The sequence below is a fragment of the Hemitrygon akajei genome, chromosome 16 (assembly GCF_048418815.1).
Source record: "Hemitrygon akajei chromosome 16, sHemAka1.3, whole genome shotgun sequence".
Lineage (NCBI taxonomy): Eukaryota > Metazoa > Chordata > Chondrichthyes > Myliobatiformes > Dasyatidae > Hemitrygon > Hemitrygon akajei.
In genome coordinates this window covers 48067786-48091728 of record NC_133139.1, presented here as the reverse complement: position 1 = coordinate 48091728, position 23943 = coordinate 48067786, and the positions used below count along the sequence as shown (strand labels likewise).

Genomic DNA, 23943 nt, shown 5'->3' with positions numbered 1-23943 from the left:
TTATTCTGGTTGGGGAGGGGGGGGGGTTTACCTTGCTGTACATTTGAGTGCTCGGTGGGGAGTGTCGATGCTTTTATTCTGGTTGGGGAGGGGGGGGTTTACCTTGCTGTACATTTGAGTGCTCGGTGGGGGTGTCGATGCTTTTATTCTGGTTGGGGGGGGGTTTGCCTTGCTGTACATTTGAGTGCTCGGTGGGGGGGTGTTGATGCTTTTATTCTGGTTGTGGAGGGGGGGGGGTTTGCCTTGCTGTACATTTGAGTGCTCGGTGGGGGGTGTCGATGCTTTTATTCTGGTTGGGGAGGGGGGGGGTTTACCTTGCTGTACATTTGAGTGCTCGGTGGGGGGTGTCGATGCTTTTATTCTGGTTGGGGAGGGAGGGGGGGGTTTACCTTGCTGTACATTTGAGTGCTCGGTGGGGGGTGTCGATGCTTTTATTCTGGTTGGGGAGGGGGGGTTTACCTTGCTGTACATTTGAGTGCTCGGTGGGGGGTGTCGATGCTTTTATTCTAGTTGGGGAGGGGGGGGGTTTACCTTGCTGTACATTTGAGTGCTCGGTGGGGGGTGTCGATGCTTTTATTCTGGTTGGGGAGGGGGGTTTACCTTGCTGTACATTTGAGTGCTCGGTGGGGGGTGTCGATGCTTTTATTCTGGTTGGGGAGGGAGGGGGGGTTTACCTTGCTGTACATTTGAGTGCTCGGTGGGGGGGTGTCGATGCTTTTATTCTAGTTGGGGAGGGGGGGGGTTTACCTTGCTGTACATTTGAGTGCTCGGTGGGGGGTGTCGATGCTTTATTCTGGTTGGGGAGGGGGGGGGTTTGCCTTGCTGTACATTTGAGTGCTCGGTGGGGGGTGTCGATGCTTTTATTCTGGTTGGGGAGGGGGGTTTTACCTTGCTGTACATTTGAGTGCTCGGTGGGGGGTGTCGATGCTTTTATTCTGGTTGGGGAGGGGGTTTGCCTTGCTGTACATTTGAGTGCTCGGTGGGGGGGTGTCGATGCTTTTATTCTGGTTGGGGAGGGGGGGGGTTTACCTTGCTGTACATTTGAGTGCTCGGTGGGGGGTGTCGATGCTTTTATTCTGGTTGGGGAGGGGGGGGTTTGCCTTGCTGTACATTTGAGTGCTCGTGGGGGGTGTTGATGCTTTTATTCTGGTTGGGAGGGGGGGGGGTTTTACCTTGCTGTACATTTGAGTGCTCGGTGGGGGGTGTCGATGCTTTTATTCTGGTTGGGGAGGGGGGGGGTTTACCTTGCTGTACATTTGAGTGCTCGGTGGGGGGTGTGTCGATGCTTTTATTCTGGTTGGGGAGGGGGGGGTTTGCCTTGCTGTACATTTGAGTGCTCGGTGGGGGGTGTTGATGCTTTTATTCTGGTTGGGGAGGGGGGGGTTTTACCTTGCTGTACATTTGAGTGCTCGGTGGGGGGGTGTCGATGCTTTTATTCTGGTTGGGGAGGGGGGGGGGTTTACCTTGCTGTACATTTGAGTGCTCGGTGGGGGGTGTTGATGCTGTTATTCTGGTTGGGGAGGGGAGGGTTTTGCCTTGCTGTACATTTGAGTGCTCGGTGGGGGGTGTCGATGCTTTTATTCTGGTTGGGGAGGGGGGGGGTTTGCCTTGCTGTACATTTGTGTGCTCGGTGGGGGGTGTCGATGCTTTTATTCTGGTTGGGGAGGGGGGGGTTTGCCTTGCTGTACATTTGAGTGCTCGGTGGGGGGTGTCGATGCTTTTATTCTGGTTGTGGGGGGGGGTTTGCCTTGCTGTACAGTTTGAGTGCTCGGTGTGGGGTGTCGATGCTTTTATTCTGGTTGGGGAGGGGGGGGGTTTGCCTTGCTGTACATTTGAGTGCTCGGTGGGGGGGTGTCGATGCTTTTATTCTGGTTGGGGAGGGGGGGGGTTTGCCTTGCTGTACATTGAGTGCTCGGTGGGGGGGTGTCGATGCTTTTATTCTGGTTGGGGAGGGGGGGGTTTGCCTTGCTGTACATTTGAGTGCTCGGTGGGGGGTGTTGATGCTTTTATTCTGGTTGGGGAGGGGGGGGGTTTACCTGCTGTACATTTGAGTGCTCGGTGGGGGGTGTCGATGCTTTTATTCTGGTTGGGGAGGGAGGGGGGGGTTTACCTTGCTGTACATTTGAGTGCTCGGTGGGGGTGTTGATGCTTTTATTCTGTTGGGGAGGGGGGGGTTTACCTTGCTGTACATTTGAGTGCTCGGTGGGGGGGTGTCGATGCTTTTATTCTGGTTGGGGAGGGGGGGGTTTACCTTGCTGTACATTTGAGTGCTCGGTGGGGGGTGTCGATGCTTTTATTCTGGTTGGGGAGGGGGGGGGTTTACCTTGCTGTACATTTGAGTGCTCGGTGGGGGGTGTCGATGCTTTTATTCTGGTTGGGGAGGGAGGGGGGGTTTACCTTGCTGTACATTTGAGTGCTCGGTGGGGGGTGTCGATGCTTTTATTCTGGTTGGGGAGGGAGGGGGGGGGTTTACCTTGCTGTACATTTGAGTGCTCGGTGGGGGGTGTCGATGCTTTTATTCTGGTTGGGGAGGGGGGGGTTTTGCCTTGCTGTACATTTGAGTGCTCGGTGGGGGTTGTCGATGCTTTTATTCTGGTTGGGGAGGGAGGGGGGTTTACCTTGCTGTACATTTGAGTGCTCGGTGGGGGGTGTCGATGCTTTTATTCTGGTTGGGGAGGGAGGGGGGGGTTTACCTTGCTGGTACATTTGAGTGCTCGGTGGGGGGTGTCGATGCTTTTATTCTGGTTGGGGAGGGGGGGGGTTTACCTTGCTGTACATTTGAGTGCTCGGTGGGGGGTGTCGATGCTTTTATTCTGGTTGGGGAGGGAGGGGGGGTTTACCTTGCTGTACATTTGAGTGCTCGGTGGGGGGTGTCGATGCTTTTATTCTGGTTGGGGAGGGGGGGGTTTACCTTGCTGTACATTTGAGTGCTCGGTGGGGGGTGTCGATGCTTTTATTCTGGTTGGAGAGAAGGGGGGGTGTTTACCTTGCTGTACATTTGAGTGCTCGGTGGGGGGTGTCGATGCTTTTATTCTGGTTGGGGAGGGGGGGGGTTTTACCTTGCTGTACATTTGAGTGCTCGGTGGGGGGTGTCGATGCTTTTATTCTGGTTGGGGAGGAGGGGGTTTACCTTGCTGTACATTTGAGTGCTCGGTGGGGGGTGTCGATGCTTTTATTCTGGTTGGGGAGGAGGGGGTTTACCTGCTGTACATTTGAGTGCTCGGTGGGGGGTGCCGATGCTTTTATTCTGGTTGGGGAGGGGGGGGTTTTGGCCTTGCTGTACATTTGAGTGATCGGTGGGGGGTGTCGATGCTTTTATTCTGGTTGGGGAGGGGGGGGGGTTTGCCTTGCTGTACATTTGAGTGCTCGGTGGGGGGTGTCGATGCTTTTATTCTGGTTGGAGAGGGGGGGGGGGGTTTACCTTGCTGTACATTTGAGTGCTCGGTGGGGGGGTGTCGATGCTTTTATTCTGGTTGGGGAGGGAGGGGGGGTTTGCCTTGCTGTACATTTGAGTGCTCGGTGGGGGGTGTCGATGCTTTTATTCTGGTTGGGGAGGGGGTTTGCCTTGCTGTACATTTGAGTGCTCGGTGGGGGGGTGCTGATGCTTTTATTCTGGTTGGGGAGGGGGGGGTTTGCCTTGCTGTACATTTGAGTGCTCGGTGGGGGGTGTCGATGCTTTTATTCTGGTTGGGGAGGGGGGGGTTTTACCTTGCTGTACATTTGAGTGCTCGGTGGGGGGGTGTCGATGCTTTTATTCTGGTTGGGGAGGGAGGGGGGTTTACCTTGCTGTACATTTGAGTGCTCGGTGGGGGGTGTCGATGCTTTTATTCTGGTTGGGGAGGGGGGGGGGGTTTGCCTTGCTGTACATTTGAGTGCTCGGTGGGGGGTGTCGATGCTTTTATTCTGGTTGGGGAGGGGGGGGATTTGCCTTGCTGTACATTTGAGTGCTCGGTGGGGGGTGTCGATGCTTTTATTCTGGTTGGGGAGGGGGGGGGGTTTGCCTTGCTGTACATTTGAGTGCTCGGTGGGGGGTGTCGATGCTTTATTCTGGTTGGGGAGGGGGGGGATTTGCCTTGCTGTACATTTGAGTGCTCGGTGGGGGGTGTCGATGCTTTTATTCTGGTTGGGGAGGGGGGGGGGGGTTTGCCTTGCTGTACATTTGAGTGCTCGGTGGGGGGGTGTCGATGCTTTTATTCTGGTTGGGGAGGGGGGGGTTTACCTTGCTGTACATTTGAGTGCTCGGTGGGGGGTGTCGATGCTTTTATTCTGGTTGGGGAGGGAGGGGGGGGTTTGCCTTGCTGTACATTTGAGTGCTCGGTGGGGGGTGTCGATGCTTTTATTCTGGTTGGGGAGGGGGGGGGGTTTGCCTTGCTGTACATTTGAGTGCTCGGTGGGGGGTGTCGATGCTTTTATTCTGGTTGGGGAGGGGGGGGGGTTTTACCTTGCTGTACATTTGAGTGCTCGGTGGGGGGTGTTGATGCTTTTATTCTGGTTGGGGAGGGGGGTTTTTGCCTTGCTGTACATTTGAAGTGCTCGGTGGGGGGTGTTGATGCTTTTATTCTGGTTGTGGAGGGGGGGGGGTTTGCCTTGCTGTACATTTGAGTGCTCGGTGGGGGGTGTCGATGCTTTTATTCTGGTTGGGGAGGGGGGGGTTTGCCTTGCTGTACATTTGAGTGCTCGGTGGGGGGTGTCGATGCTTTTATTCTGGTTGGGGAGGGGGGGGGTTTTACCTTGCTGTACATTTGAGTGCTCGGTGGGAGTGTCGATGCTTTTATTCTGGTTGGGGAGGGGGGGGGGTTTTACCTTGCTGTACATTTGAGTGCTCGGGTGGGGGGTGTCGATGCTTTTATTCTGGTTGGGGAGGGGGGGGGGTTTTTACCTTGCTGTACATTTGAGTGCTCGGTGGGGGGTGTCGATGCTTTTATTCTGGTTGGGGAGGGAGGGGGGGGTTTACCTTGCTGTACATTTGAGTGCTCGGTGGGGGGGTGTCGATGCTTTTATTCTGGTTGGGGAGGGGGGGGGGTTTTTACCTTGCTGTACATTTGAGTGCTCGGTGGGGGGGTGTCGATGCTTTTATTCTGGTTGGGGAGGGAGGGGGGGTTTACCTTGCTGTACATTTGAGTGCTCGGTGGGGGGTGTCGATGCTTTATTCTGGTTGGGGAGGGAGGGGGGGGGGGTTTTACCTTGCTGTACATTTGAGTGCTCGGTGGGGGGTGTCGATGCTTTTATTCTGGTTGGGGAGGGGGGGTTTGCCTTGCTGTACATTTGAGTGCTCGGTGGGGAGTGTCGATGCTTTTATTCTGGTTGGGGAGGGGGGGGGTTTACCTTGCTGTACATTTGAGTGCTCGGTGGGGGGGTGTCGATGCTTTTATTCTGGTTGGGGGGGGGGTTTTGCCTTGCTGTACATTTGAGTGCTCGGTGGGGGGTGTTGATGCTTTTATTCTGGTTGTGGAGGGGGGGGGGGTTTGCCTTGCTGTACATTTGAGTGCTCGGTGGGGGGTGTCGATGCTTTTATTCTGTTGGGGAGGGGGGGGTTTACCTTGCTGTACATTTGAGTGCTCGGTGGGGGGTGTCGATGCTTTTATTCTGGTTGGGGAGGGAGGGGGGGGGTTTACCTTGCTGTACATTTGAGTGCTCGGTGGGGGGTGTCGATGCTTTTATTCTGGTTGGGGAGGGGGGGGGGTTTTGCCTTGCTGTACATTTGAGTGCTCGGTGGGGGGGTGTCGATGCTTTTATTCTGGTTGGGGAGGGGGGGGTTTACCTTGCTGTACATTTGAGTGCTCGGTGGGGGGTGTCGATGCTTTTATTCTAGTTGGGGAGGGGGGGGGTTTACCTTGCTGTACATTTGAGTGCTCGGTGGGGGGTGTCGATGCTTTTATTCTGGTTGGGGAGGGGGGTTTTACCTTGCTGTACATTTGAGTGCTCGGTGGGGGGTGTCGATGCTTTTATTCTGGTTGGGGAGGGAGGGGGGTTTACCTTGCTGTACATTTGAGTGCTCGGTGGGGGGTGTCGATGCTTTTATTCTAGTTGGGGAGGGGGGGGGTTTACCTTGCTGTACATTTGAGTGCTCGGTGGGGGGTGTCGATGCTTTTATTCTGGTTGGGGAGGGGGGGGTTTGCCTTGCTGTACATTTGAGTGCTCGGTGGGGGGTGTCGATGCTTTTATTCTGGTTGGGGAGGGAGGGGGGGGGTTTTACCTTGCTGTACATTTGAGTGCTCGGTGGGGGGTGTTGATGCTTTTATTCTGGTTTGGGGGAGGGGGGGGGTTTGCCTTGCTGTACATTTGAGTGCTCGGTGGGGGGGTGTCGATGCTTTTATTCTGGTTGGGGAGGGGGGGGTTTACCTTGCTGTACATTTGAGTGCTCGGTGGGGGGTGTTGATGCTTTTATTCTGGTTGGAGAGGGGGAGGGGGTTTGCCTTGCTGTACATTTGAGTGCTCGGTGGGGGGGTGTTGATGCTTTTATTCTGGTTGGGGAGGGGGGGTTTTGCCTTGCTGTACATTTGAGTGCTCGGTGTGGGGTGTCGATGCTTTTATTCTGGTTGGGGAGGGGGGGGGTTTTGCCTTGCTGTACATTTGAGTGCTCGGTGGGGGGTGTCGATGCTTTTATTCTGGTTGGGGAGGGGGGGTTTTGCCTTGCTGTACATTTGAGTGCTCGGTGGGGGGTGTCGATGCTTTTATTCTGGTTGGGGAGGGGGGGGGTTTTGCCTTGCTGTACATTTGAGTGCTCGGTGGGGGGGTGTCGATGCTTTTATTCTGGTTTGGGAGGGGGGGGTTTTACCTTGCTGTACATTTGAGTGCTCGGTGGGGGGTGTCGATGCTTTTATTCTGGTTGGGGAGGGGGGGGGGTGGTTTTGCCTTGCTGTACATTTGAGGTGCTCGGTGGGGGGGTGTCGATGCTTTTATTCTGGTTGGGGAGGGGGGGTTTACCTTGCTGTACATTTGAGTGCTCGGTGGGGGGTGTCGATGCTTTTATTCTGGTTGGGGAGGGAGGGGGGGGTTTACCTTGCTGTACATTTGAGTGCTCGGTGGGGGGTGTCGATGCTTTTATTCTGGTTGGGGAGGGGGGGGGTTTACCTTGCTGTACATTTGAGTGCTCGGTGGGGGGGTGTCGATGCTTTTATTCTGGTTGGGGAGGGAGGGGGGGGGTTTACCTTGCTGTACATTTGAGTGCTCGGTGGGGGGTGTCGATGCTTTTATTCTGGTTGGGGAGGGGGGGGTTTACCTTGCTGTACATTTGAGTGCTCGGTGGGGGGTGTCGATGCTTTTATTCTGGTTGGAGAGAAGGGGGGGTGTTTACCTTGCTGTACATTTGAGTGCTCGGTGGGGGGTGTCGATGCTTTTATTCTGGTGGGGGGGGGGTTTACCTTGCTGTACATTTGAGTGCTCGGTGGGGGGGTGTCGATGCTTTTATTCTGGTTGGGGAGGGGGGGGGGTTTGCCTTGCTGTACATTTGAGTGCTCGGTGGGGGGTGTTGATGCTTTTATTCTGGTTGGGGAGGGGGGGGTTTTGCCTTGCTGTACATTTGAGTGCTCGGTGGGGGGTGTCGATGCTTCTATTCTGGTTGGGGAGGGGGGGGGGTTTTGCCTTGCTGTACATTTGAGTGCTCGGTGGGGGGTGTCGATGCTTTTATTCTGGTTGGGGAGGGGTTTTGCCTTGCTGTACATTTGAGTGCTCGGTGGGGGGTGTTGATGCTTTTATTCTGGTTGGGGAGGGGGGGGTTTACCTTGCTGTACATTTGAGTGCTCGGTGGGGGGTGTCGATGCTGTTATTCTGGTTGGGGAGGGGGGGAGGGGAGGGTTTTGCCTTGCTGTACATTTGAGTGCTCGGTGGGGGGTGTCGATGCTTTTATTCTGGTTGGGGAGGGGGGGGTTTACCTTGCTGTACATTTGAGTGCTCGGTGGGGGGGTGTCGATGCTTTTATTCTGGTTGGGGGAGGGGGGGTTTTACCTTGCTGTACATTTGAGTGCTCGGTGGGGGGTGTCGATGCTTTTATTCTGGTTGGGGAGGGGGTTTGCCTTGCTGTACATTTGAGTGCTCGGTGGGGGGTGTCGATGCTTTTATTCTGGTTGGGGAGGGGGGGGGGTTTGCCTTGCTGTACATTTGAGTGCTCGGTGGGGGGTGTCGATGCTTTTATTCTGGTTGGGGAGGGGGGGTTTGCTGCTGTACATTTGAGTGCTCGGTGGGGGTGTCGATGCTTTTATTCTGGTTGGGGAGGGGGGGGGGTTTACCTTGCTGTACATTTGAGTGCTCGGTGGGGGGTGTCGATGCTTTTATTCTGGTTGGGGAGGGGGGGGGTTTGCCTTGCTGTACATTTGAGTGCTCGGTGGGGGTGTTGATGCTTTTATTCTGGTTGGGGAGGGGGGGGGGGTTTTACCTTGCTGTACATTTGAGTGCTCGGTGGGGGGTGTCGATGCTTTTTATTCTGGTTGGGGAGGGGGGGGGTTTACCTTGCTGTACATTTGAGTGCTCGGTGGGTGGGTGTCGATGCTTTTATTCTGGTTGGGGAGGGGGGGGTTTGCCTTGCTGTACATTTGAGTGCTCGGTGGGGGGTGTTGATGCTTTTATTCTGGTTGGGGAGGGGGGGGTTTTACCTTGCTGTACATTTGAGTGCTCGGTGGGGGGTGTCGATGCTTTTATTCTGGTTGGGGAGGGGGGGGGGTTTACCTTGCTGTACATTTGAGTGCTCGGTGGGGGGTGTCGATGCTTTTATTCTGGTTGGGGAGGGGGGGGGGTTTACCTTGCTGTACATTTGAGTGCTCGGTGGGGGGTGTCGATGCTTTTATTCTGGTTGGGGAGGGGGGGGGGTTTTGCCTTGCTGTACATTTGAGTGCTCGGTGGGGGGTGTTGATGCTGTTATTCTGTTTGGGGAGGGGAGGGTTTTGCCTTGCTGTACATTTGAGTGCTCGGTGGGGGGTGTCGATGCTTTTATTCTGGTTGGGGGGGGGGGGTTTGCCTTGCTGTACATTTGAGTGCTCGGTAGGGGGGTGTCGATGCTTTTATTCTGGTTGTGGGGGGGGGTTTGCCTTGCTGTACATTTGTGTGCTCGGTGGGGGGTGTCGATGCTTTTATTCTGGTTGGGGAGGGGGGGGGTTTGCCTTGCTGTACATTTGAGTGCTCGGTGGGGGGTGTCGATGCTTTTATTCTGGTTGTGGGGGGGGTTTGCCTTGCTGTACATTTGAGTGCTCGGTGGGGGTTGTTGATGCTTTTATTCTGGTTGGGAGGGGGGGGGGGTTTACCTTGCTGTACATTTGAGTGCTCGGTGGGGGGTGTCGATGCTTTTATTCTGGTTGTGGGGGGGGGGGGGGTTTACCTTGCTGTACATTTGAGTGCTCGGTGGGGGGTGTCGATGCTTTATTCTGGTTGGGGAGGGGGGGGGTTTTGCCTTGCTGTACATTTGAGTGCTCGGTGGGGGGTGTCGATGCTTTTATTCTGGTTGGAGAGGGGGGGGGGGTTTACCTTGCTGTACATTTGAGTGCTCGGTGGGGGGTGTCGATGCTTTTATTCTGGTTGGGGAGGGGGGGGTTTTGCCTTGCTGGTACATTTGAGTGCTCGGTGGGGGGTGTCGATGCTTTTATTCTGGTTGGGGAGGGGGGGGTTTGCCTTGCTGTACATTTGAGTGCTCGGTGGGGGGTGTCGATGCTTTTATTCTGGTTGGGGAGGGGGGGGTTTTGCCTTGCTGTACATTTGAGTGCTCGGTGGGGTTGTCGATGCTTTTATTCTGGTTGGGGAGGGAGGGGGGTTTACCTTGCTGTACATTTGAGTGCTCGGTGGGGGGTGTCGATGCTTTATTCTGGTTGGGGAGGGAGGGGGGGGTTTACCTTGCTGTACATTTGAGTGCTCGGTGGGGGGTGTCGATGCTTTTATTCTGGTTGGGGAGGGGGGGGGTTTACCTTGCTGTACATTTGAGTGCTCGGTGGGGGGTGTCGATGCTTTTATTCTGGTTGGGGAGGGAGGGGTTTACCTTGCTGTACATTTGAGTGCTCGGTGGGGGGTGTCGATGCTTTTATTCTGGTTGGAGAGAAGGGGGGGTGTTTACCTTGCTGTACATTTGAGTGCTCGGTGGGGGGTGTCGATGCTTTTATTCTGGTTGGGAGGGGGGGTTTACCTTGCTGTACATTTGAGTGCTCGGTGGGGGGTGTCGATGCTTTTATTCTGGTTGGAGAGAAGGGGGGGTGTTTACCTTGCTGTACATTTGAGTGCTCGGTGGGGGGTGTCGATGCTTTTATTCTGGTGGGGGGGGGTTTACCTTGCTGTACATTTGAGTGCTCGGTGGGGGGTGTCGATGCTTTTATTCTGGTTGGGGAGGGGGGGGGTTTTACCTTGCTGTACATTTGAGTGCTCGGTGGGGGGGTGTCGATGCTTTTATTCTGGTTGGGAGGAGGGGGTTTACCTTGCTGTACATTTGAGTGCTCGGTGGGGGGTGTCGATGCTTTTATTCTGGTTGGGGAGGAGGGGGTTTACCTTGCTGTACATTTGAGTGCTCGGTGGGGGGTGCCGATGCTTTTATTCTGGTTGGGGAGGGGGGGGGGTTTTGCCTTGCTGTACATTTGAGGTGATCGGTGGGGGGTGTCGATGCTTTTATTCTGGTTGGGGAGGGGGGGGGGTTTTGCCTTGCTGTACATTTGAGTGCTCGGTGGGGGTGTCGATGCTTTTATTCTGGTTGGAGAGGGGGGGGGGGGTTTACCTTGCTGTAACATTTGAGTGCTCGGTGGGGGGTGTCCGATGCTTTTATTCTGGTTGGGGAGGGAGGGGGGGTTTGCCTTGCTGTACATTTGAGTGCTCGGTGGGGGGTGTCGATGCTTTTATTCTGGTTGGGGAGGGGGTTTGCCTTGCTGTACATTTGAGTGCTCGGTGGGGGGTGCTGATGCTTTTATTCTGGTTGGGGAGGGGGGGGTTTGCCTTGCTGTAGATTTGAGTGCTCGGTGGGGGGTGTCGATGCTTTTATTCTGGTTGGGGAGGGGGGGGTTTTACCTTGCTGTACATTTGAGTGCTCGGTGGGGGGGTGTCGATGCTTTTATTCTGGTTGGGGGAGGGGGGGGATTTGCCTTGCTGTACATTTGAGTGCTCGGTGGGGGGTGTCGATGCTTTTATTCTGGTTGGGGAGGGGGGGGATTTGCCTTGCTGTACATTTGAGTGCTCGGTGGGGGGTGTCGATGCTTTTATTCTGGTTGGGGAGGGGGGGGGGTTTGCCTTGCTGTACATTTGAGTGCTCGGTGGGGGGTTGTCGATGCTTTTATTCTGGTTGGGGAGGGGGGGGGATTTGCCTTGCTGTACATTTGAGTGCTCGGTGGGGGGTGTCGATGCTTTTATTCTGGTTGGGGGGGGGGGGGGGGGTTTGCCTTGCTGTACATTTGAGTGCTCGGTGGGGGGGGTGTCGATGCTTTTATTCTGGTTGGGGAGGGGGGGGGGATTTGCCTTGCTGTACATTTGAGTGCTCGGTGGGGGGTGTCGATGCTTTTATTCTGGTTGGGGAGGGGGGGGGTTTGCCTTGCTGTACATTTGAGTGCTCGGTGGGGGGTGTCGATGCTTTTATTCTGGTTGGGGAGGGGGGGGATTTGCCTTGCTGTACATTTGAGTGCTCGGTGGGGGGTGTCGATGCTTTTATTCTGGTTGGGGAGGGGGGGGATTTGCCTTGCTGTACATTTGAGTGCTCGGTGGGGGGGTGTCGATGCTTTTATTCTGGTTGGGGGAGGGGGGGGATTTGCCTTGCTGTACATTTGAGTGCTCGGTGGGGGGGTGTCGATGCTTTTATTCTGGTTGGGGAGGGGGGGGGGGTTTTACCTTGCTGTACATTTGAGTGCTCGGTGGGGGGTGTTGATGCTTTTATTCTGGTTGGGGAGGGGGGGGGTTTACCTTGCTGTACATTTGAGTGCTCGGCGGGGGGTGCTGATGCTTTTATTCTGGTTGGGGGGGGGGTTTGCCTTGCTGTACATTTGAGTGCTCGGTGGGGGGTGTCGATGCTTTTATTCTGGTTGGGGAGGGGGGGGTTTGCCTTGCTGTACATTTGAGTGCTCGGTGGGGGGTGTTGATGCTTTTATTCTGGTTGGGGAGGGGGGGTTTACCTTGCTGTACATTTGAGTGCTCGGTGGGGGGTGCTGATGCTTTTATTCTGGTTGGGGAGGGGGGGGTTTGCCTTGCTGTACATTGAGTGCTCGGTGGGGGGTGTCGATGCTTTTATTCTGGTTGGGGAGGGGGGGTTTGCCTTGCTGTACATTTGAGTGCTCGGTGGGGGGTGTCGATGCTTTTATTCTGGTTGGGGAGGGGGGGTTTACCTTGCTGTACATTTGAGTGCTCGGTGGGGGGTGTCGATGCTTTTATTCTGGTTGGGGGGGGGGTTTGCCTTGCTGTACATTTGAGTGCTCGGTGGGGGGTGTCGATGCTGTTATTCTGGTTGGGGAGGGGGGGCTTTTGCCTTGCTGCTGCTTGTACGTGGGAGGGGGAGCTGGGAGGGCTTTGGGGCACTCCTCAGTTTTTGTGAATGTTTGCAAAGAAAAAGAACTTCAGGATGTATGTTGTATATATTTTCTGACATTAAATGAAACCTATTGAAGTTAAAGTTGAGTTTATTGTCACATGCACTTGTGCACAGAGGAGCAATGAAAAACCCTCCTGTAGGAGCATCACAGGCAGGTAACTTTAGATATACAACCGTCACAAGTGAAGCAAACAATCATACTGTTGCTATATGCAGGCAGTGACTAGGTTGTGCAGGCTGGTCTAAGAACCAAGTAGATAATGGGATGTTCTTGAACCTGGGCTGAAAAGGGCAGAATTATAGTAACACACACAAAATGCTAGCAGAACTCATCGAGTCAGGCAGCACCTAAGGAGGGAAATAAACAGTTAATGTTTGGGCCAATCCTGATGACGGGTCTCAGCCTGAAACATCAAATGCTTATTCCCCTCCATAGCTGCTGCATTACTTGCTGAGTTTGTCCAACATTTTGTGTGTGTTGCTCTAGATTTTCAGATCTGCAGAATCTCTTGTTTATGAATTAAAACAACTACTTTTCCCCAGGGGGTCCTGGGAGGGGGGGTGCTGTTGACAAGAATGGGAGAGATCTAGAGGACATTCATCCCCTTGTTGTTGACTCCCTATATCGCATATGTCTACATTACCACCACTCACCAGGTACGCAGCAATCCCGGCCCCAATGACAAAGCCCACATACACATCCAGCGGGTGGCTTCTGTACTGAGTGATCTGGGTCAGGCCACAGATTCCTGCACCAATTGCAAAGGCGAATACCAGAACTGGCTTCAGTAGCTTGGTGCAGTCAGATATCGTGGAGTTAAAGTACATCTGAAAGAAAAGCATGGGAGATATCAATATCCTATTTAATCAGATCATGCTAATCCATAGCTCAGTTTTAATCCCCTCAATCCCTCCAGAAATACATCCATCTCATTCTCCAATGCTCCAGTACCTCCTGGGTAGAGAGTTCCAGATCATAGCCACATATTGCATAAGAAATTGCTTCCTGATTATGTACCCAATAAATCCATATTAACTTTATGACACATCATACTTGATTTCCCAACCAGGAACACTTCATATACACTATAAAAATCCTTTTAAATATGTTTATGAGATCATCATTCAAGTCCAAATCACAAAAGAAACAAGGCAGCTCTGCTCAATCTCTCTCTAGAGCTGCTGAGGGAGTGTTGTGATCTAGCACAATGGGAGCCGTTTGAGACATTTGGAAGGAACATAGAACAGGATTGTCCCATTCCTTAGAGTTTATTATCATGTCTGCACTGATGCCCAGTGAAACAGTGCCTGTTAAAGAGCTGAGAGACTCACCGAGATGTACACCGCTGCAAAGGCAGAGATTGTGGCATGTTGGGAAGGAAAGCTCTTCCTGTGGATAAGAAGAGTGAAGAGTTAAGCTAAAGAAAACCCCATCTTGAGCAGTGATCTCTAATCTGTTCTACCCTTGCTATCAGAGTGTTGCGTACAGTTCTGGTCACCGAATTATAGGAAAGATGTCAACAAAATAGAGACAGCACAGAGGAAACACGAGGAAATCTGCAGATGCTGGAAATTCAAACAACACACACAAAATGCTGGTGGAACACAGCAGGCCAGGCAGCATCCATAAGGAGAAGCGCTGTCGACGTTTCAGGCCGAGACCCTTCATCAGGATTAACTGAAAGGAAAGATAGTAAGAGATTTGAAAGTAGTGGGGGGAGGGGGAAATGCGAAATGATAGGAGAAGACCGGAGGGGGTGGGGTGAAGCTAAGAGCTGGAAAGGTGATTGGCGAAAGTGATACAGAGCTGGAGAAGGGAAAGGATCATGGGATGGGAGGCCTCAGGAGAAAGAAAGGGGGAGGGGGGAAGCACCAGAGGGAGATGGAGAACAGGCAGAGTGATGGACAGAGAGAGAGAAAAAAACAAACAATTAAATATGTCAGGGATGGGGTAAGAAGGGGAGGAGGGGCATTAACGGAAGTTAGAGAAGTCAATGTTCATGCCATCAGGTTGGAGGCTACCCAGCCGGTATATAAGGTGTTGTTCCTCCAACCTGAGTGTGGCTTCATCTTGACAGTAGAGGAGGCTGTGGTTAGACATATCAGAATGGGAATGGGATGTGGAATTAAAATGTGTGGCCACTGGGAGACCCTGCTTTCTCTGGTGGACCGAGCGTAGGTGTTCAGCGAAATGGTCTCCCAGTCTGCGTCAGGTCTCACCAATATATAAAAGGCCACACCGGGAGCACCAGACGCAGTATACCACACCAGCCGACTCACAGGTGAAGTGTCGCCTCACCTGGAAGGACTGTCTGGGGCCCTGAATGGTGGTGAGGGAGGAAGTGTAAGGGCAGGTGTAGTACTTGTTCCGCTTACAAGGATATGTGCCAGGAGGGAGATCGGTGGGAAGGGATGGGGGGTGGGGGACAAGTGGACAAGGGAGTCACGTAGGGAGCGATCCCTGCAGAAAGCAGAAAGGTGGGGGAGGGAAAACCCTCCTCCTTTTCATGGACACCCCCGCTCTGGTCTTCTGCCTGCTCTGGATCTCTTTATTGCTAATTCGCGACAGGATGGACATCAACCGTCTCGACTTCACCACACCCTGTTTCCAATTCCAACCTCACTCCTCCGAACGCTCTGCTCTCCGCTCCCTCCGCACCAATCCCAACCTCACTATAAAACCTGCTGATAAGGGGGGAGCTGTTGTTGTCTGGCGTACTGACCTTTACCTGGCCGAGGCACAGCGACAACTCTCTCATACCTGCTCTTATTTACCCCTCGATCATGACCCCACTAAGGAGCACCAGGCCATTGTCTCCTATACCATCACCAACCTTACCAGCTCTGGGGATCTCCCATCCACTGCCACCAACCTCATAGTTCCCACACCCAGCACTTCCCGTTTCTACCTCCTACCCCAAGATCCACAAACCTGCCTGTCCAGGTAGACCTATTGTCTCAGCTTGCTCCTGCCCAACCCAAACTCATTTCTGCATACCTTGACACTGTCTTATCCCCCCCTTGTTCAATCTCTTCCCACCTATGTTCATGATACTTCTCATCCTTTGAATTTTTTCAATGATTTTAAGTTCCCTGGCCCCCACCACCTTATTTTCACCATGGATGTCCAGTCCCTATATACCCTCCATCCCCCACCAGGACGGTCTCAAAGCTCTCCGCTTCTTTTTGGATTCCAGACCTAACCAGTTCCCCTCTACCACCACTCTCCTCCGTCTAGCGGAATTAGTTCTTACTCTCAATAATTTCTCCTTTGGCTCCTCCCACTTCCTCCAAACCAAGGGTGTAGCAATGGGCACCTGCATGGGTCCCAGTTATGCCGCATTTCCCCCTCCCCCCACTACTTCCAAATCTCTTACTATCTTTCCTTTCAGTTAGTCCTGACGAAGGGTCTCGGCCCGAAACATCAACAGTGCTTCTCCTTATAGATGCTGCCTGGCCTGCTGTGTTCCACCAGCATTTTGTGTGTGTTGTCCCAGTTATGCCTGCCTTTTTGTTGGCTTTGTGGAACAGTCCATTTTCCAACTCTATACAGGTATCCGTCCCCCTCTTTTCCTTCGCTGCATCGACGACTGCATTGGCGCTGCCTCCTGCACGCATGCTGAGCTCGTTGACTTCATTAACTTTGCCTCCAACTTGCACCCTGCCCTCAAATTTACCTGGTCCATTTCTGACACCTCCCTCCCCTTTCTTGATCTTTCTGTCTCCATCTCTGGAGACGGCTTATCTACTGATATCTACTATAAGCCTACGGACTCTCACAGCTACCTGGACTATTCCTCTTCCCACCCTGTCTCTTGCAAAAATGCTATCCCCTTCTCACAATTCCTCTGTCTCCACCGCATCTGCTCTCAGGATGAGGCTTTTCATTCCAGGACGAAGGAGATATCTTCCTTTTTTAAACAAAGGGGCTTCCCTTCTTCCACCATCAACTCTGCTCTCAAACGCATCTCTCCCATTTCCCGCACATCTGCTCTCACCCCATCCGCCTGCCACCCCACTCGGGATAGGGTTCCCCTTGTCCTCACCTACCACCCCACCAGCCTCCAGGTCCGATATATAATTCTCCGTAACTTCCGCCACCTCCAACAGGATCCCACTACCAAGCACATCTTTCCCTCCCCCTCTTTCTGCTTTCCGCAGGGATCGCTCCCTATGTGACTCCCTTGTCCACTAGTCCCCCCCATCCCTTCCCACCGATCTCCCTCCTGGCACTTATCCTTGTAAGCGGAACAAGTGCTACACCTGCCCTTACACTTCCTCCCTCACCACCATGCAGGGCCCCAGACAGTCCTTCTATGTGAGGCAACACTTCATCCGTGAGTCGGCTGGTGTGGTATACTGCGTCTGGTGCTCCTGGTGTGGCCTTTTATATATTGGTGAGACCCGACGCAGACTGGGAGACCGTTTCACTGAACACCTACGCTCGGTCCGCCAGAGAAAGCAGGATCTCCCAGTGGCCACACATTTTAATTCCACATCCCATTCCCATTCTGATATGTCTATCCATGGCCTCCTCTACTGTCAAGATGAATCCACACTCAGGTTGGAGGAACAACACCTTATATACCGGCTGGGTAGCCTCCAACCTGATGGCATGAACATTGACTTCTCTAACTTCCGTTAATGCCCCTCCTCCCCTTCTTACCCCATCCCTGACATATTTAATTGTTTGTTTTTTTCTCTCTCTCTGCCCATCACTCTGCCTGTTCTCCATCTCCCTCTGGTGCTCTACCCTCCCACTTTCTTTCTCTCGAGGCCTCCCGTCCCATGATCCTTTCCCTTCTCCAGCTCTGTATCACTTTCGCCAATCACCTTTCCAGCTCTTAGCTTCACCCCACCCCCTCCGGTCTTTTCCTATCATTTTGCATTTCCCCCTCCCCCTACTACTTTCAAATCTCTTACTATCTTTCCTTTCGGTTAGTCCTGACGAAGGGTCTCAGCCCGAAATGTCGACAGTGCTTCTCCCTATAGATGCTGCCTGGGTTGCTGTGTTCCACCAGCATTTTGTGTGTTGCAGGGAAACAGACATCTTTTTCACAGAGGCTCAAGATACTAACAGATGAATTAGCACAACGTGGGGGCAGGCTTATTAAAAGACTGATCTACTCTGTCATAGCCTCAGTCTTGCTGGAACATATGAAAAATTTCATTATTATAGGATCCAATTGGCTCAAAGAACACTCAAAGGAAAATCAATTCTCTTTAAGAAAGCAAGTCTCTTTCTCTGAGAACAAGAATAACTTGTGAGACTAGCTGGCAAAGTAAATGACAATTAGGCTGCTGGCTGGTATCTATACATGCAGTTTATGCTCTTTGTTCTGATGTGAATCTGGCTCTCAATGCCAAGAGGAGGGTGGAGGAGAATCATGATCACTGGGTTACACCAGTCCCATGGATCATATTGTAAGGAATTCACACCCAACCTGAACTTCTTCAGTTAGTTGGGTCATCCACCTACTGTCTGCCATGCTAATTGGGTAATCCCTCATACACTAGATTCAACTTATTCTGCTTCCATCCCTTCAGCAGACCTTCCCAGAGACTGGCGATCACATACTTGTCACCTAGATGAGCTTCCAACACCTAGACCCCACATTTCCACTTCCCTTTGCCTCCACCTCATGTCAGATCCATCTGAAGGTTTCAGCAGTGCCATGTCACCTCCAGGCCAGTCTACTTCAATGTTCACCTGACTGTTCTCAAACCTTCTTCCTATCTCCATCAACCCAATTTATCCTAAATTCTGTTGTCCTCTCAACTTGCACCAACTTCCACTCACCTTTATCTCTGCACCAGTTTTTGGTTGAACTGCATCTCACATCCAAGTTCTCATGCCTGTATTCGATCGTCTTATGGTCTCATCCTTTGCAGATCTTTGTAACCTCCTTCTACCATACTGAGATGTGATGGGATGTGACTGCAAGGATTTCCCCTTGTATTGAAGTTCCGCTGAGTGAGGTGTCAATTGAGATCTCTCCTACAGCAGCTGAGTGCAACTATATCTAGGACAAAAGTGCAAGCAAAAATGCAGATGCAGGTGGCAGACTGGGGTGGTGGGGCTTTGGCAGAAGCCTGTGCTGGAGAGGGAAGGGTGGAGCACTGCTCAGAGAGGAAGTGGTGTGGATCACAGACATGTCAGTGTTGCATAGGTCTTGGTGCACTGGGATCCTGAATAATTTTGGAAAGAAAATGATATATGTACCTGTAAATTCCACACTGATATCCTTCCATCCACAAGCTAAACTGCTAGCCCACACAATGATGAACAGGTAATCCACAAAACTGAGCTCAGATCTAGCTACCACAGATTGACGTGAACAAAAAGTTGTCATAAAATCCCAACTGGTCCCTTAGGAAACAAACATGTTAGTTTCTGGTCAAGTCTATGTGATTCCCCTCCAACACAAAACCTGATGTCTGTTATCTTTCATCTGAATGAGGAAGGGACATCAAACAGTTAGCCTGTAACAAAGTAAAATGCTCACCACCAAATGAATGGTCTATTTTTGTTTAAAAGAAAATGAAAAACTCTTTGTGGTTTAACTACTCTGTGCAGTTGCTGCTGTTACTTCCACTGTGTCTTTCATAGCGTCGTCTGTCCCATTGCAATGTATGAACAAACACCTCATTGCTTAAGGAAGGAATACAAATGACATTCTATTAAAAACAGAAAGTATTGATTGGATGATACAACTAACATAGGGACATACTGATTGCGTCATATTCCTAAAGATATATTGAAATAAATAATAGAATTAGCTGTAAAATCTGTTTCAGGGGATAGAACATAACACAGCACAGGCCCTTGAGCCCACAATATTCTGCTGACCTTTTAACCTACTCCAAGTTCAGTCTAACCCTCCCACGTAACACTCCACTTAAAATGCTGGAGGAACTCAGCAGGCCAGGCAGCATCAATGGAAAAAAGCTGAAATGTCATCTGTGCTTCTTTCCGTGGATGTTGCCTGGCCTGCTGAGTTCCTTCAGCATTTTATGTGTGTTGCTCAGATTTCCTGCATCTGCAGATTTTCTCGTTTGTCACACAGCCCTCCACTTCCTTTCATCCATGTGTCTATCTAAGAGTCAGTTCAATGTCTCTAATATATCTGCCTCTACCACCACCTCCAGCAGTGCAATCTGTGCACTTACCACTAAAAACCTATCTGACATCCCCCCATCCATTCACTATAAAATTATGCCCTCTCGTGATCCTGAGGAAACCTCTCTCTAACACCACACCCCCTCCACCAATACTTTCTTCTAAACATATTAAAATGATGCTCTCTTGTATCAGCCATTTCCACCATGGTAATATAGGGTATATCTCTTCCGGGACCAGGGTCTTTGTTATCCGAACATTTTTCATAAATTCCAGCACATTAGCCTGCCCTCTCATTCACCAATATCCCTCTCATTGGTCAAAACTGAAGCTAAGTATTCATTAAGAAGCTCTTCTGATTCTAGGCATATGAATGATGTCCCCGAATGATCCCACCCTCACTCTAGTCATCCTCATGTTCTTCGCATACTGTATGTGTACAATGCCTTGGGGGATTTCCTTAATCCTACTTGCCAAGGCCTTCACATGTCCCTTCTAGCTTTCCCAAGACCCTTCTTAGCTTCTGCCTCCCTCATAACTCTCAAGAGCTTTACCTGAACCGTGCTTCCTAAATTTTAAGTATGCTTGCATCTTCCTATTGCCTAGATGCCCCACTTCACTTGTCAACCATGGCTCCTTCATCCTACCTTCCCTCCCCTGTCTCAAATGGGACAAACCTGTCCAGAACCCCAAGCAAGTGCTCCCGAAACAACCTCTGTATTTCTGATTTAAATTTCCTCAAGTACATCTGTTCCCAATTTGCTTTAACTTGTTAATCCATTGAGAAGCTTAGCATTGGCTGTTAATGCCACTGTAGTCACTAATGAGGAATAGTGACATGTATAGAGACATTAGAATATATATTAGTCGTTAGTCGAGGGAAGAGTAGGGGAAAAGAGGGCTGTTTATCTGAATGCATGCAGCAAGCACAACACACACAAAACAAAAGATGAATTAATGGTACAAAAAGAAATAAATATGTACAATTTAGTAGCCATTATGGAAATATACTTGTCATTGATCAACACTGGGAATTAAACACTTTTATATGAGGTGGATACAAGAGAAACAAAGGTGGTTAACCCTGATATTACTAAATGGGAAGAAGGAACACAGAGGAAAATCTAGGAAGAGAATCTCTTTCGATGATGGAGTGACAAATCAGCAAGGGGCAGAAAGCACAGATAAAAACCATCCACACACTGAGTGTTCGCGGTCATGGAGGCTAGAATATAAATCAGGGACTGAGAGGGATAGCTACCAAGGGTGATAAAATAAATCTGTACTCTGGACAACCAAAACAAGAGAACAATGTGGAAGGGTTCAGCTCAATTTTTCATTGTTAGTGAAGAAAAATGTACTCAAAAACACTCAGCTTCCAGTACGTTGACACAGTGAGGAGGCTGAATTCATGACAAAGAGATCAAACCATTTTACACAGGAAGTTCACTCTAAAGTGGCCTTCAAACCATTTAGTAATAATTCACCATGAGAGGGCTCTGAGGACAGACAGCTAAGCCCGAGTGTGAGTGCCAGCCTACCTTGCTGACACAATGGCATGATGGTCAGAGCCAGAGCAGATATCCTTGGTAATGTAAGGGTTGTTGTCACAGGAGATGCCGTGCAGGGTGTAGTTTGGCTTGCACACGGTGAGGAAGAAAGGGGCATGGTACCCAGTCGCCAGCTGAATGATGTCGGTCACAAGAGCTGTGGCACAGAGTCCAAAGACGTGTACACCTGCAACACCAAGACAACACTGATGGAAGCTGGTCAAGTTACACAGTTACAAGAAGATACAGCAAAGAGCAGGTGCGGACTGACCATTCACTTACACAAAATGACCAACTCTATTTTACTGTCTCCACATTCCCAGTAATCCCCCAGATTCTACCACTCAACAGAAAACCAGGGGCAATTTACAGCAGCAAATTAACCTCCTGACCTGCACATTTTCAGGATATAGGAGGAAAACTTAAACACCTCAAGGGGAACCCAAACAGTCACAGGAGGACATGCAAACTCTACACAGAGAGCATCCAAGGTCAGAATCAAACTTGGGTCACTGGAGCTGTGCAACATTTAAGGAGAGAGACAAGTGATTGAGTCACAAAGGTACTGAAGCCTTGATGCAGGGTTTTGACCCCAAATTTCTTTCCTCCCACAGATGCTGGTCAACACCACCACCCCCCTCCCCCCCCCAGAGCAGATTCCTTGCTGTTGCTTGAAGGGTTTCACTGAAACTCACTAATCCTACAGCTTCCACTTTTTAAATCCGAGACAGCACTTTAAATATCAATACTGTCTTGGGATGACAGCGTCAAGTTCCACAGGAATGCAGATGAGAAAGCTGGAGTAGCGATTAACGGGTCCCTTTCGGAATGGCAGGCTGTGACCAGTGGGGTACCGCAAAGTTCGGTGCTGGGACTGCAGCTGTTTACAATATACATTAATGATTTAGATGAAGGGATTAAAAGTAACATTAGCAAATTTGCTGATGACACAAAGCTGGGTGGCAGTGTGAAATGTCAGGAAGATGTAATGAGAATGCAGGGTGACTTGGACAGGTTGGGTGAGTGGGCAAATGTATGGCAGATGCAGTTTAATGTGGATAAATGTGAGGTTATCCACTTTGGTAGCAAGAACAGGAAGGTAGATTACTATCTCAATGGAGTCAAGTTAGGAAAAGGGGAAGTACAACGAGATCTAGGTGTTCTTGTACATCAGTCAATGAAAGCAAGCATGCAGGTACAGCAGGCAGTGAAGAAAGCTAATGGCATGCTGGCCTTTATAACAAGAGGAATTGAGTATAGGAGTAAAGAGGTCCTTCTGCAGCTGTACAGGGCCCTGGTGAGACCCCTCCTGGAGTATTGTGTGCAGTTTTGGTCTCCAAATTTGAGGAAGGACATTCTTGCTATTGAGGGAGTGCAGCATAGGTTCACAAGGTTAATTCCTGGAATGGCGGGACTGTCATATGTTGAAAGATTGGAGCGACTGGGCTTGTATACACTGAAATTTAGAAGGATGAGAGGGGATCTGATTGAAACATATAAGATTATTAAGGGATTGGACACACTGGAGGCAGGAAGCATGTTCCCGCTGATGGGTGAGTCCAGAACTAGAGGCCACAGTTTAAGAATAAAGGGTAGGCCATTTAGAACAGAGATGCGGAAAAACTTTTTCACCCAGAGAGTGGTGGATATGTGGAATGCTCTGCCCCAGAAGGCAGTGGAGGCCAAGTCTCTGGATGCATTCAAGAGAGAGTTAGATAGAGCTCTTATAGATAGTGGGGTCAAGGGATATGGGGAGAGGGCAGGAATGGGGTACCGATTGTGTATGATCAGCCATGATCACAGTGAATGGTGGTGTTGGCTTGAAGGGCCGAATGGCCTACTCCTGCTCCTATTGTCTATTGGAAACCAGTTTACCCTACATTATGATGATGGTTCATACGTAGAGGAGGGCACCTTGTCATTTTAACAACCCATAGAACCATAGAACATTACAGCACAGAAACAGGCCTTTTGGCCCTTCTTGGCTGCGCTGAACCATTTTTCTGCCTAGTCCCACCAACCTGCACCTGGACCATACCCCTCCATACACCTCTCATCCATGTACCTGTCCAAGTTTTTCTGAAATGTTAAAAGTGAGCCCGCATTTACCACTTCATCTGGCAGCTCATTCCACACTCCCACCACTCTCTGTGTGAAGAAGCCCCCCCCTAATGTTCCCTTTAAACTTTTCCCCCTTCACCCTTAACCCATGTCCTCTGGTTTTTTTCTCACCTAGCCTCAGTGGAAAAAGCCTGCTTGCATTCACTCTATCTATACCCATCATTATTTTATATACCTCTATCAAATCTCCCCTCATTCTTCTACGCTCCAAGGAATGAAGTCCTAACCTATTCAACTTTCCCTGTAACTCAGTTTCTCAAGTCCCAGTAACATCCTTGTAAACCTTCTCTGTACTCTTTCAACCTTATTAATATCCTTCCTGTAATTCAGTGACCAAAACTGCTCACAATACTCCAAATTCGGCCTTATACAACCTCACCATAACATTCCAACTCTTATACTCAAACCCATTGAAAGTTTATCGGACACCAGTGCAGAAACCATGCTGATGCAATATTCTTTATCACCATATTCTGTAAACTTATCCGATCAAATTAGTGGTAATTAATGCTCAATACTGTGTTACACGCTCAATGCAGTGAGAAGTGAATTAAGCCTGTCAGAATTCATTTCCCTTCAGTGTCTGGTGATCTCCAGAGAGCAGTTGTGTTGCTTTAAATACTCGACACCGAATAGAAATGGGGATTCAATTATAAACAGCATAGAGAATTTGAAGC

The 23943-nt window shown here is 50.8% G+C and overlaps 1 protein-coding gene across 7 annotated transcripts in view; it reads right to left on the bottom strand.

Moving 5' to 3' along the window:
- The window catches only part of LOC140740028 (phospholipid phosphatase-related protein type 3-like), a 144360-nt gene that overhangs the window by 45089 nt on the left and 75328 nt on the right, over window positions 1-23943 (bottom strand). For all 7 annotated transcript variants that reach the window (XM_073068830.1, XM_073068835.1, XM_073068829.1 and 4 more), the window contains exons 5-7: window positions 21137-21332; window positions 13808-13865; window positions 13130-13303 (exon numbers count right to left, since the gene is read on the bottom strand). In XM_073068830.1, coding sequence (XP_072924931.1) covers window positions 13130-13303; window positions 13808-13865; window positions 21137-21332 — 428 coding nt within the window. The remainder of the gene's footprint in view (window positions 1-13129; window positions 13304-13807; window positions 13866-21136; window positions 21333-23943) is intronic.